At 33.2% G+C, this 14,461-nt stretch overlaps 1 protein-coding gene across 3 annotated transcripts in view; it reads left to right on the top strand.

Moving 5' to 3' along the window:
- Nucleotides 1–9,384: 9,384 nt before the first annotated feature.
- Nucleotides 9,385–14,461, top strand: part of nompC (no mechanoreceptor potential C) — a 54,993-nt gene continuing 49,916 nt past the window's right edge. For all 3 annotated transcript variants that reach the window (XM_068776281.1, XM_068776282.1, XM_068776279.1), the window contains exon 1: nt 9,385–9,717. In XM_068776281.1, coding sequence (XP_068632382.1) covers nt 9,385–9,717 — 333 coding nt within the window. The remainder of the gene's footprint in view (nt 9,718–14,461) is intronic.

Genomic DNA, 14,461 nt, shown 5'->3' with positions numbered 1-14,461 from the left:
TAATGTTCTGGATGCGACTAATTTGCGTACCCCGCGGGGAGTCAGGAAGCTAGAAAGAGCGTTAGTACGCTCTGAAGACTGCAAGCCATTATTTTTTGAATTTCAAGCGGCCCTGACCCCATGCGCCTAATTAAGGGTTAAAGGGGTGAACGTCAAGCTCATTTGTCATCAGAAAGCTTAAAGGCTTCTACCTATTTTCAATCATACCGTACAAATTTACTATTCTGAATTATTTAACATTAACAATTTTATCTGTTTGAATGCGACTTATCCATAATTTCTGGCAGTAAAAAGTCTGCAGAACAAACAGTAAACATTAATAATTTTAATATGTAGTGATCCGAATATCGAAAAAGCTTTTCCTTACTATACTGTCTATTATTACCTTATTTGATATTTCTTAAGACATTGTGTACGATACATTGAATAAAATACACATACATATGTACACACATTTTTTTTATCGCTTTCTCATGAGTGAGGGTCGTCAAGCATATTAGTTTCAGCTTCCATCTTTTTCCAGGTTGTGTTTTTTTGTGAAAGTATTAAGGAACCGTGCATGGTCCTGTGAGTAGGTGGCCATTCTCTATCCCTAGCTAGACAACTATTTGTTTCTACAAATTATCCAAGCTCTTCCACTTAATGTTGCTGAAATAATAAAGTATTTTGTTTATCAACATTAATTACCAAATGAGCTAAATATTCACTCAAAAGCTTTTACATCTGCAGATAATCATCCTATCCATTAAAAAGTATAAATTGAAGAATTTCGATTATTATTAATAAACATAAAACTTTGTTTGAATGAATGTTTTTATATAGCGAATATGTGTCGTCGTTATCAACTATGGTGAACGAGTGCTAGATTAGTTGATTGCAAAATTAATCTTATACTATATACATAGAGTCATAAATTCTCCTGCCAACATGCGAAATTATATATTAAACGTAATAATTTAAATAATAATAACAAACTTTTATCTAGATAATGTCATTGTCTCCGTACAACAGTATCGACATATATAAAGTTGATATGTACACATTTGTTGCCGATAATTGCGAATAAATTACCCTATCAGTACTTGTTGTTAATAAACGGTTGTTCTTTTGCTCGCAAAACATGACGTCTGTACATTTAACTGTATTTGTGGACAAATCCTGTTAAGTTAAGGAATGCACTGTCAGAAAACTTACTTAACCTCTAAAATTGAATCATATTATATGATATTGACCACGGGCACATCGCTTCTATAACTCACGGCCATTGGGACTGGAATGTTCTCGAATATTGACCACGAGCCAGTAGACGTGGTGTTGATAGGCCCTCCACTATGTTAACCAACGTCGTAATTATGGTCGCGGAAAATCGCTGGAGATGGGCAGCGATTTGGCACCTGTCTTAGGTGCGATTTTTGGGGGAGCCAAAGATCGCGATGATGACTAGCTTTGCGCCTATGTTTTGCAATGGGTAATAATGATAGTGGCGGTGATGATGATATTGACAAGCCTTTTAAAGTCATTCTTATTTGTGTAATATTTATTTCGTGTATATATTTAAACAATACATTTATGTATTACTAATTTCTTGTATATTACTTATAAATAATTTGTATTTATTTATTTCTTTAGATCCACCAACGACAGATAAAAAATATTTTAATCAAACACAAAATAAAACATTATTTTAAGCACTATGAACATCTATCATTATAAGTAGGAAAAGCTATACAATAAAAATAATAATTATCCGATTATAAAAAATGTTAATAAAATTTAAATTTACTTTATCATATACATAATGTAAATGCAATTTATTATAATGACTGTACAATGTTTGAAAGTAAAAGTTAATGATCAATTAAAATTTATAAACAATTCATCATTTACTTCATCAATCTATCATTTACTTTGACAAGTAATAACATAAATAAATCATAATGAAAGAAATATAAAATTTCATTCTAATCAATATAACGAACAATGTTTCACAAGCAAAGTTTATATATGTACATTAATAAATGTATATATAATGTATATTCTCAGCTGCCGTACCTTGAAATAAATACAATCATCTTCCAAAGGTTGAATGGTGCAGATCGACTCGGGTTATATAACCGGCCTTTGTACTACAGCTGCAAAAAATGATTTTAATTACGCACTACAGTAAAGTAACCAAATAAATATTATTTTTTGTGCTAAAATACATTTTACAATTTTTTGTATAAAAAATATGGTAAATCGACTTAAATCGCCTATTCATACAGCCGCTTAATATTTAAAAAAAAATTATATCCCATTTATCATCATAATATCAACCACAGGACGTCCAGGTTCACACTGGGTATGGGCCTACCTCATAGATTTACTTTGGACCGGTTGGAAGCGTACCATACTGTACCGAGCGTCTTTCGAAGACTTTAACAATGTCATTTGTCCTCTTTGTGGATTGATATCACACGCTGCCTTCGCCGTTCTTATGTATCCACAAAAGAATCTTAAAGCCTGCCTTTTAGCACTTCGGCTATATGTTCTGCGGTTCAATTTGCCAACCCATTAGGCTATGATGGCAACTTCTCTCGTTCTTTTACTGATATCCTCATTTACGGTTCGAGAACTTTTGAGATTATCTGTCTCCATGGCACGTCGAGTGAAAGCGAACTTGTCAGTTGAACCAAGCGTAAATAAAGAATTAGTTCTTTTAGTCCGTTACTATAGTTCAGATGGTAAATGTATGAGGATAAAGATTTACTTAGAATATCAGATAATTCTTTTACAAAAATTATCAATCATTAATGTTAGCCTTGTGTATAAAGGCAATTGGGTTGAATATTAAAATAAGTAATTACCATGTTGGTACTGAGTACTTGTAATAATGAGTTAATCTTTTGAATTAATAGATTTGTAGTAATTGTTAACATACAACCTTGAAGTTATTTATAGGAATTTAATGAATAATCCACATTGCAACTTCCTTGGTATGGTAAGACCTTAGAAACGTAAGTAACTTATTTTTATATGGATGTTATATCAATTTGGGAGTCCGCCGAGATATATGTTGACTTGGAAAGATGTTCCATGGAGTGTACGGGCCTTAGGGTCTCCTAGAGAGGCGTTTATCACGAAGGGTACTTGAGAGAGTCTAAACGTGACCTAATAGGTTCGTATTGTTCGAGCAAAAGTAAGTCAAATTGCAAGTGAAACCTATTTGCTTATGTTTCTATAGTGCTATGGAAACAGTTGTGCCGAACCTTAGGAAAGTGCGAAGTTAAAGAAAGTAAAGTGTCCGCCTACGCGGATATTGACGACGTACTGACGGAACGGAGACGTAAATACTCCTCTTTGTCAATTCGCGCGCATAGAAAAGACGCGGACAGCTGTTACGGTAACTATGTAGTAACGCAAGTGAATCAGGTTCTCTACCAATGCATGATGCAGCATTTGGCGATTTTTCTTTTAATTTTAAAATACAGACAAGAATCACTACATAGGTATCACTATTAGCACGTTGTAATAATTCATTATGTCATCACTCCATGTTTTATGATAAAATCACGTGGCTCTACCAAGAGCTATCAAGCTATCTAACAATCAAGTGCTTCTTGATTGTACTCGTTAGAGTGAATTAATAACGATTTAAATGTCATGTTTAGAAACAAATTAAGAAATAAAATAAAAATTAAAATCACTGGGTTACTGTTTGCCATTTTCTACCAAATTTATTTTAGGAATGACAGTATACTAAAAATTTAAAGTGAAAAGTACCTTTAGTCAAATATTTTTTCAAAGTCAAGACCTTTAGTGACAACACGTGGGGCATGCAGTCCCTCCTGCAATGAAAAACAGAAATTTTAAAATCATCATTCTGTCGGAGAATAAAACAGAGAGAAAATTTACATTTTATAAACTTAAAAGTGTAAAATTTTATGCTTTACGTATTTATATACCTACCTTACACTAACGATATCGAGAAGTAAAGCTGACTCAACTAAATTCAAGTTCACGCAATATTTCATAAGATATTATTGTTTTAGAGGGTAAAAAAAATATTCTTCGACGTTTTCCTCGAAACACAAACAAAGGGTGGGAGTAAAGAAATTACGAACTCACAACTTTCAAGAATTAGCGTGCCCTTAGCAAAAAAGCCTGTTTAAAGTGATTCAAGGTAAAATATACGGCGGCGACCGTTATCGCCCAAGATGACTCGTACCTATTTATTCCAGCAAGTTCCTTTGACGCACGTTGTGCATGCTCAACGTGTAAGTAGATACATTCATACTTATTAACGGAGTTCAAAAAGGCCGCTTGTATCTTTCTAAGTCGTTCACTGCTAGGTATACGCCTCTCCCAAAGATATCCATGGGAGCATATACGTTAATCACATCGCTAGCCAAACGGGTTGGCGATCGCAGTATGGTAATATGAAAACGCTGCTGCTCATCCTTTGGAAATTTCTCTGTGAGCAGAGGCAATCCTATATAATTATTTCATAAAGTGTAATTATACAAGATTACCTATGATCGCAAGTCTAAGTCCTCTGCCACTAGACTTTCAATGCTTATCCTACCCACGTCGACACTAAAAAGATTTTAAATTACAGCACATTTCAAACGTCAGATCCAACAACAGATTCGTAAAATACATTTTTTGTAAGTAGCGGCAATCCTGTATAATTAATACACAAAGTTTTGTTTGTATATATATGATTGTAACCGAAATAATCGATCCCGAAACCTACGACCGTAAATCTCATTTTTCTCACTGGGCTAGCATTGCTCTATTTTTAATATTTATGGGCAAACTATTAAAAATATTATTATCATTAATAGGAAGAAGTAAAATGTTAAATAGTTGTACTTATATTGCAATATAATGTAATGTTGACTATTGTATTGGTTGATATATAATATATTTCTTTGTATAATTAATGTAAAAAGTTGGGAAAAAAGTTCCTTCGAATTTTATATGAAAGTAACAAGCATTTTTTTATTCAAAGTTTATTTACATTTAGCTTTTGTATATATTTATTTTATTCGCCGAGTTTTTACCATCTTGTAAGTAATAAATGGAATTTTTTCTGTTTGTATTTTGGGATAACGCGACAAGTAATTTTGGCAGAGCTCTATTAATATTAACCTGATACTATAAAGAATGCTGAAGAAGGAATAATAATTATAAATACTATTTGCAAAAATACTTTTTGCCTAACCTAATATTTAAGAGATTTTACTTGAACCTATGTGCATAATTATCGGACACGGAGAATCCTCCGCGTATCTATACCAGTTTTAGCTTAGTAAGAAAAGGACCAATATTTAGCCACTTCCGCACATGCAGTGGTAGTCGTGCAACAAAGTGCACCGCCCGCCAGCCCGCTGATAAATGCGTATGTGGCAAACAATGCGAATCACGCAACTGCCACCGCCAAATCACTCAACACGTGTTTCATCCCTCCACGGGGCATCTTCAGGAGTTATGTTACACCGATTAGTGCCAAACACAGAGTCCAGTTTTAGCTGAAAGATAGTCCAGTGCGAATTTAAAAGAGCACTGTACCTATAGCTGGACTGCGCAAAGCAAGGCCGACGCAGGTAGGCGGTAAAATGAAAAGTGAGGAAATAACTAGACCTTGGGATAAACAGGCTGCGGTAGATTCTCCTGTCCTCCCGAGAAGTGATAAAGACCAGGTGGCCAGGAACGGAGGTGAGGTTGTTCTTTGCCTGACAGCTGCACGAACCACAGTAGGACAAGATGTACAAAGATGAAAATGTTAACAGTGTAAGGACAGAAGTTAAGTCAGTATAATAAAGTTGAATAAAAATATTGTTTTGTATAATGTATATTGTCTAAGTAAGTTTTTAAATAATAATTTCATAAATTAGGCTTAAAATGTTAGACATAAGATAAATATATGCTACGCATATAGATTTTACTAATATTAAAATTAGCTGATTCATCAATATGGAATACTGGAAACAACTACACAGATACTGGCGTACGACCTCAGAATGGGAAATATGGTGTAGGGACGGAAGGAAGTGGTCGCACGAACCGCAATGTTAAAAACTCGACATTGTTATTTTGATTGCGATGTAAAAAACAAACCAGGCACTAATAGTTACAAATTAATAATATAATAATAATAATTACTTTACTTCAATTTAATTTAAAATAGTTTAAGATTAAAGTTAGGAATTAATTAAAGAGACTAGAATAACTTAGCTTTGTACATGCAGAAACAGTTATTGCAAAAACAAAGGCACGGATGCTAATGTATGAGGAATATAGATTCAATAAATAAATTTACAAAATATATAAAAATAGCCTATTTAGCATTAGGTATTAAGCTAAATATATTGAAATAAATAGAGAATAAGAAAAGAGTATTAAGTAATAGAGATATGAATCAATATGTATATGATAAGAAAAAATCTAAATTATAAATACTACGAAATACTTATTTACCTGTGGATTAAGGTGTCATTCATAACGGTGGAGGAATTTATGAAGTACAAAAATTTAAGTAAGAGCTTTTCATCTATGCAGTGTATCATCATGATATCTCTGGAATTATGATGCATAGAGACTTTTGGTTTGCTAAAAATATTTCCTTTAGTAAGTAGAGTTCAGCTAAAGTCAAATTTAAAGAAATGTTATCCGCAAGAAGGCTCAAAAGGTTTTCATTAAGTTAGTGAAACGGGCGGGAAAAAGCTAGTAAATGGAATTAAAAAGTAGATAATTAATAACACAGTATATTAATAAAAAACGAAACAAAGTGTACATGTAATTGCAGTCAAGCTTATAAACAGTTTGCTATTTTTTGTGAGGGTCAAGCGGTCTTTAACGGTATCTGATCTTGGTGGCAGTGGAATCGAGGCCGGGGTTCCGCCCCACATCTTCACTCCACGTTCACCTACCCCCACCGGAAATGGCGCGTGGGGCACGCGACGACTCCCCCATTATTTCTTGTGACGAAACATGCAAATTTCTTCGACCTCCTGAGCTAGCGATATAGATCGTGACAAGGAAATGCGTCTACGTACATTTACTTTCTTCATGTTTCGCGTATTCACAAATGAATTTTTATCAATCACACTGGAACATATTAATTAATTTAATATTAATTAACGAGCGATTCTGAATTAAGATATCTAACTAAATGATGTTTACTTTTTTCGTTAATATGTCTAGTACCTTAAATATACACACTTCTGCGATATTTTTGTTTTCGTCAGAATAATACGTGAAGTTTTTCGATCACTCGCACAAGCATTGATTAATATAGTATTCTTACGTTCGTTCGTTGATTAATAAATAAAAATAATCTCACCATTTATTCCTACCTTTGACTCGTAAAATGATGGATTTAATTAGTGTATTTATGAATAATTGTACATATCTTGCGCAGGGGCCATGTATTTGACCGTTACCGTGATGCCAGTTCCTGTTGTTAAGAATTCATGCTCAAGTTACATTTAATATAATTATTTATGTTTTCCTTTGCTTGAGAAGTTAATTTTATCTCGGAATTCTCTCATCTAGCCCCAGTGAATTTCTGGATCTCTTCTAATGTCAGCAACTCCTGCTTCACTGAAATTATTTTTACAAGATTCGGGGAATTTGATAATATTAGACTAATAGCGTAAACATGTCTTGATAGATCAAGACGTCCTGGCTGTTCAAGAGACGAATGTATTTTGTGTAGCCGTGTTGTTGCTTTTGCAACATTAATAAAACATTCGCATATATACAACAATTCATTTTTAACAATCAGGTGATATTATATATATCAGGTGTGGCCAAACTGCGGCTCTTTAAACGATTATTTTTGGCTCCGATTGATTGTTGAATTATTTCAATACTTAAATTTGTATAACCTATGTCGGCTCCTGGGAAAGTTGAAACAAATTACTGGTGTGAATAATAATTATTATTATTGTATTCCACCATAAAATTAGGGAAACGCAAACACCGATCATAATAAACTGGCATCTTAAATATTATTAGTAGTGCTGTCATATACATGTGCCATTATATTTAACTTTAATACACTTACTTTGTACTTTTGTTTAAATAAATTAATTAAATATAATTTATGTAATAAAAATATTCGTTTGCATATTTTAAATGCGTATTAAATTGCGGCTCGCGAAAAGATTCAAATTTCGAACAACGACTCGAACTATCTAGGAGCTTGGCCACCATAGATACATATGATAGTCGGTGCGTTCTTTGCAACAACCTCTTTGATTCTCAACGTTTGCCGGTGATCCTATTAAGAATTTTTAACGATTTGTTTATCAGCAAAAAACATATGTTTGCAATTTTGTGGGCATGTTAAATAGCGCAAAATAGATGGCTGCTGGTCTCTTAATGGTTCTGAATGGAGTCCGTAGTTTACTCTGAGGATTATGAAGATTACTCTGAGGAACTAGTTGATTTTAGGTGACGTAAAGTTCACGTAACGGAAAGAAGAAACGGAAGTGAGAAGTAAAAAGGAGCAATTTAAAGGAAAATTAGTATAATGGTTAAAAAGATCGAAGTAAAAAAATGTACAATTATTTAAAAGAATTCGCTTCATTAAGGAATTTCTTTTAAATAACTCAATAGAACACTATCGTAGTTCATAGAATGAAAGGTTAGTAAAGTCTCAATTAAAACTACGTTTAAATTTACAGAACGCTATAATAATTGCCTTATCTTACAATCGATTTTACATAATCTTTATTGGGATTATACTAAGGTAGGACTGGTATCATCTGTTTCCATACATACAATACAAAATTTTAGAATACAAAGTTCTGTATGAAGGCTGTGTCAGTTTTTGAGATTTAAAAGAAGAATTCATAGAGACAGAAGATATCAAAGATCATCATTAATTTGGAACTGAAGGAAAAGACTTGATTGATCGGTTAGTATTGAATTTGAATTGATTTACTTCATTAAATAAACAACTAGTACATTTTTTAAATGGCTTCTGTAAGTATCAGTTTAATCTCTAATCTCACATACAACGAATATCATCATTCTGTAATTTTACATTGCTCTTATACATTATGTAAAATTAATATCAGGCTAGGAAATAAAAAAAAATATTTATAATAAAACTCCGTGTACTAACTACATGTCGATCATCATACAAATGGGTCAATGCATGAGAAATTCCTAGACGATGCCTTTGTGAGTTTTGTTTGTAAATTCAGCTTACGTCGCCGTCGACTTTATTCACCCGAATCATGCAAGAAGTCGACTTCGCTACGCAACTGCCGCAGTCATGCTCCGCCCGCCCAACAGTCAACACCACCCGTGGCTATAATAACCATGGACATTCGCGAATCAGAGTGCAGTGACTTCGACTAGTGCCGGCTTGGTGGTAATGAAGTGACCATGTCGCAAGCCCCGGGCGGCAAGAAAGGTGGCAAGGGACCACCGAAAAAGAACGTAGATGATGAGAAATCTACAGCAGCGAAGAATGCAGAGGAGAAGGAAGAGACGTCGTCCAACAATGGAGACAAGAAAGAGATCAAGGAGTCGAACGGAGATGTGCCGAAACCTCCGAGCGCGGGTGTTAACATGCGGGAAGCGGCTACGAAGATATTGGCATTGGCACAGAAGGGAGAGTGGTCAGCTGTGGAACAGACCCTCAAAGCGCTGGAAAAGCTGGTGGCAGCAGGTGGAGAAGACACCATAACTGTGCCTATGGCGGGGATACTTGATCAGGTCAATATAACAATAATTTTTTAATGTCTGTTCTATATTAACAAATGAAGAACATAAACAATATACACAAAAACACGTACATTTCAAGAGTGTAATATATACATACGTAATAAAAATAATTTTAAATCGATTTGGCGAATGTTTTAACTTTTTTATCACGGGATTCCCGTCTAAGTTTACTCAGCGACAAAATTTGTGTTATGCAAATGATTATAATTCAAACTATCTTTGTTTAAGTAAGCTCTAATAATTTTATTCATTTAACATTATAAAAAGCTAAGTGTAGTCAGTCTGTGACCAAGTTGCCCCTCAAAACACTGATTTGCCGAGAAGAGTCGGCATGAACCTCACTACTTCCTCTTTTTTAAATGAAATTTAACAATGTTTAATGTAAATGTAATAGTATCAACCATGCAAATGACACAGCTAACCAAATTTTATACATGCGATCTACTGATAACTCTTGAATTTTTGACTTAAAACTAAGAAAAAGGAGGTCTAAGATATCTTGTGGAACTTTCTTCTACAGTATATGTGTACATTCAGACCCATGAAGGATTTGTTAACTTTTTGAAGACGAAATTTAGAAGTTACGAGTTCATTTTTATTTTTAGTGTTTATCGTATGTCTGTCACTGTTTTTATATATGTATTTATTGTTTGGCCTATAAGCAACTTTTCTAAGTAGTAATTTCATATCATTTGCAGCCGTCAGAATGTGAGTGTACTAAGCATTTACATAAACAACGATAGGTTGCTGTGTGTTATGTGTTATAATTTGATTTTTTTTATAGCCGCGAATCAAGAAAAACGTTTTCTTTAATTTATTTTTACGGCCTGGGGAAGGCCGCGACATGAAATAGTTACGAAGTTTAAGATTTACACGAACCTGATAATGTTTCCTTTCTAACTCATTTCTTTTGCTATTCGTTACATTTATTGTCGCGGATAATAAATAAAGTTACATAAAGGTTGGCTTTTTAACAAATCTCCCTTTACGAGAGTGTGTTACATAGATTCAGAGAAATATTATACAAAAATTTAATTTTTATTTTCATGATCATATTATGTTTTGACATAAGATTTTATATTTATTATTTAGATCTTATGAGGATATGATTGCCTATGATTTTTGTATAATTCGTTAAAAATTTATATTCCAGTTACGCATGAAAAATTATTTTGCATTGTTAAAATTAATTAATTAATTACATGGCAAGCTATTTGTTCTTGTTAATTAATTCTCGATCATCAAATCAAATCGATGATATAATCATTTCATATTTTATTATTTGATCGTTATAAAATAATATAATGCTTTAATATAAAATAAAATAATTAAATTACATTTATTTATAAACTTTGCAATGGATATGAGAGCTTGTGGAAGGAAATATAACGATTTAATACCAATTTTCTTCTGTAATTATTTCTTTGCTTTTAGTACTATTTTGGCTTTGGCATTAATTACTTAAACTGGTTCTATGTGATAGGCGTTTGGCGGAGATAGGAGTTTGTTAAATTACATTTATGTACATCGGATTTCCAGTGGTATCACTCGATGACCACCCGCTATTTTTCCATGAGTAAATTTGGAAGTAATCGCACTTTGCGGTTACATTGTAAATGATATGATTTAGCTACATAGTGCGCAGAACACATGGCTGTCTTGATGGCCTCTGTCATGGTAGAACGTTCACTTCCACGGCCAAACGACCATGCTAAAGGCGTCGTCGGACAAGGAGAGATGCAATCCGTTTCCAACGGGTCAAAAGAAATCTATGCGGGAGGATCATATCTTACAGTGGTCGTCCTATTGCTACAGTGATGATGAAAAATGATATTATTTATTTTCTTCTCCTGAATCTTGGTAAAAATTAAAGAGCTTTAAAAATATACTAGCTGTGGCCGCAACTTTGTCTGCGTGGAATTTAACAATAAAATATTTTAATTAGTTTTTTCTCATAAAATATTTTTCTTAAATAAAAATAGTCACAGTTATCCCTCATTACACCAGCTACCTGTCAGTATAAGTCTCGTCAAAATCGGTCCCGTTATTTCAGAGATTAGCTAGAACAAAGACACAGGCAGACAAAAATAAAAAATGTAATTTTGTTATATGTACCGTATATATATACAAATTCATGTAGTAAAAATCGGTTATTTTAATATTACAAACAGACACTCCAATTTTATTTATTCGTATGGATAAAAAAAAAATCTTTAAAATCTCTTACAGAGATGGCCTTAGGAACAAAGGTTTTATAATTTTTTTTATTCTATTCATGTTTTTATTCACATAGTATTTTTATTCCCTGAGAGTAGACCTAGTCTTGGACTGTCTAGACATGCGTTTGGCTTTTCGTTTCGAGGTTTACTGAAAGGGTCGATCCAAGGCTTCATCGGTTGCTGCCAGTAGGGAATAAAATATTATTCCAATGGTTATAATAAATAACCGTTTAAATCTATGAAAACTAATTAACGTTAATAATAATTTGTGGTATACGTGAAATCCTATGAATATATTATAATAATCGTGCTTATGATTGAAACATATTTTCGAAATGTCAATCTTAAATTTAACAGGAACTTGAAGTAAATTTTAAATAGCAATAATTTATATATATTGTTTAAATACTAGTATAAATGTGATTAGATATACACATCCGCTATTTCGCTGTATTTGTGATAGACGCATGTAGAAAGATCTCTACATCTATTAAAGTTAGTAGAGATTATTAATATAATTGTATAGTTTGAATTAAGTGTAATTATATCGAACATAGTTAAATCAAAACTTATTTGCATCAGCAATATGCAAAGGTGATGTTTACTTTTGTAACAAAATAACAGTCTGTATCTATTCAGTCATTGCCAGAACATAAAACCTTAACAACTATATTAAATTCATCCGACTGTTTACGAAAAATGATTTAAGAATTTTTTTTCTGATTCTTCTATAAAAAAGAGATTCTTGCCTTTGACACAAGATAAAGCAGTCATTAATAATGTTATTTCAACTCTGAAATACTTCTATTTCATGCTTCTATTCAATGCTTCCTTTCACTAAAAAAACATCTTTAACTTCGATTTTGCTAAAACTTAGGAGTTTATATTTTATTATCATTCCGGCAATAGCATGTCCATTCCTGGACTTAAGCCTCCTGCATGGATTTAAAATAGGGCAGTTGGTAGCGACCTATACTCGGAGTCTTTCAACGATCTTAACCAGATCTCATGTTTACATTAAGAGTGGACCTTCTATGTTCGTATGTATATAAATATCGTTGTTAAAGACTCCCTTTAAAAAATTAAGAGAATTCAACATCCAATAATGAATGACTTTATTTAATTAATCAGCATTTTTAAAAGAAATAATAGTTTTGGGTAAATACAAAAAATATTTAATACTTTAAAAAATAAACTAAAACAAATTATTTTTCGAATAATGTTATTGTAATATTGTAAAAATTATAAAACTTTTGAGTTTGTATTATATACATAATATATGATTTGAAAATATTTGGAGAATCCTTGAGCAACGCGAATACGACCATTTTTCAGTTGTTCAACTCAACTCTGTTTATTAATTATAAATTATGATATAGTTATGCGAAACATAGGTATGTTATTGTCATAATTTAATAAAAATAAACTGGAATTAACCGTTAACAAACTAATACTTATGTCTTAACACTCGGTCAACCGTCCGTCCCTGAGCAGGTTAAGCAAGGCCAGACAAAAATCTCTCTGGAACTTTACCTCTTGTGATTCATTTAGTTATATTAAATAAAATATATTATGATATAAACAAACTTATAGCTTGCGGTCAATTAAAACGTCGCATTAAAATCTTCACGCAATCTAAAATCACAATTAGTTAATAACAATATAAATAAATATAAATTTGAAAAGGACCACAGAGACTGTGTTTGGCACTAATCGGTGTAACATAACTCCCGAAGATGCCCCGTGGAGGTGTGAAACACGTGTTGAGTAATTTGGTGGTGGCGGTTGTGGGATTCGCATTGTTGGCCGCATCGCGCATTTATCAGCGGGATGGCGGGCGGTGCATTTTATTGCACGACTACCATGTGTGGAAGTGGCTAAATATTGGTCCTTTTCTTATTTAGGATGGACTTCCGCGAGGTAACGCCTGATTCCATTAAATAAATTTTACTTCAGAATCTAGTGAGTGAATAGAACTTAAAGTCATGGGTAATGTACAAAGAAAACGTTGTTGTGAAAGAGGCTGTACTTTATAATTGATAATCACATATTACACCAAGTCAAAGTCCGGCCTTTTCTAATACTGTTTAGTCGGAATATTAAATGCGTATGGACAATTCGAGCGAGTCACAACGTATTCCGAGGTCTAATCTTAGGGACCCGTGTGCATGATAACTCCATGGGGTGCCCACCCAAGCGTGCTAAGTGCGCAGTGACCTCCTAATCTGATAACAAAATAAGATATGTTACGATACGACCAAAAGTTACCAAGGTAGCCCCCAAGCTTTGCTCCCAAAAATCAGATCTAGAGTGAGCGCCTTTTGCCTCCTCAAGCCCGCGGACTCCGTAAATGCCAGCAAGGTAGCAGTGATATTCCGTCCAAAAAGAAGTAACTCTCTGCTAAGTCTTGATATATATATTCGAATTTTTTGACTACTGCGATTAGCATTTTATTGAGTTCGTCATGATATCCATAAGATGAAAGGTCGAGACAGTTTAGATAAAACAAATGATTA

Source organism: Battus philenor, unplaced genomic scaffold, assembly GCF_028537555.1.
Source record: "Battus philenor isolate CCGP_79_NKW_IND1 unplaced genomic scaffold, ilBatPhil1.0.hap1 SCAF_12, whole genome shotgun sequence".
Taxonomy (NCBI): Eukaryota; Metazoa; Arthropoda; class Insecta; order Lepidoptera; family Papilionidae; genus Battus; species Battus philenor.
Note: the sequence above shows the minus strand (reverse complement) of the source record. Positions and strands in the feature narration are given on the sequence as shown.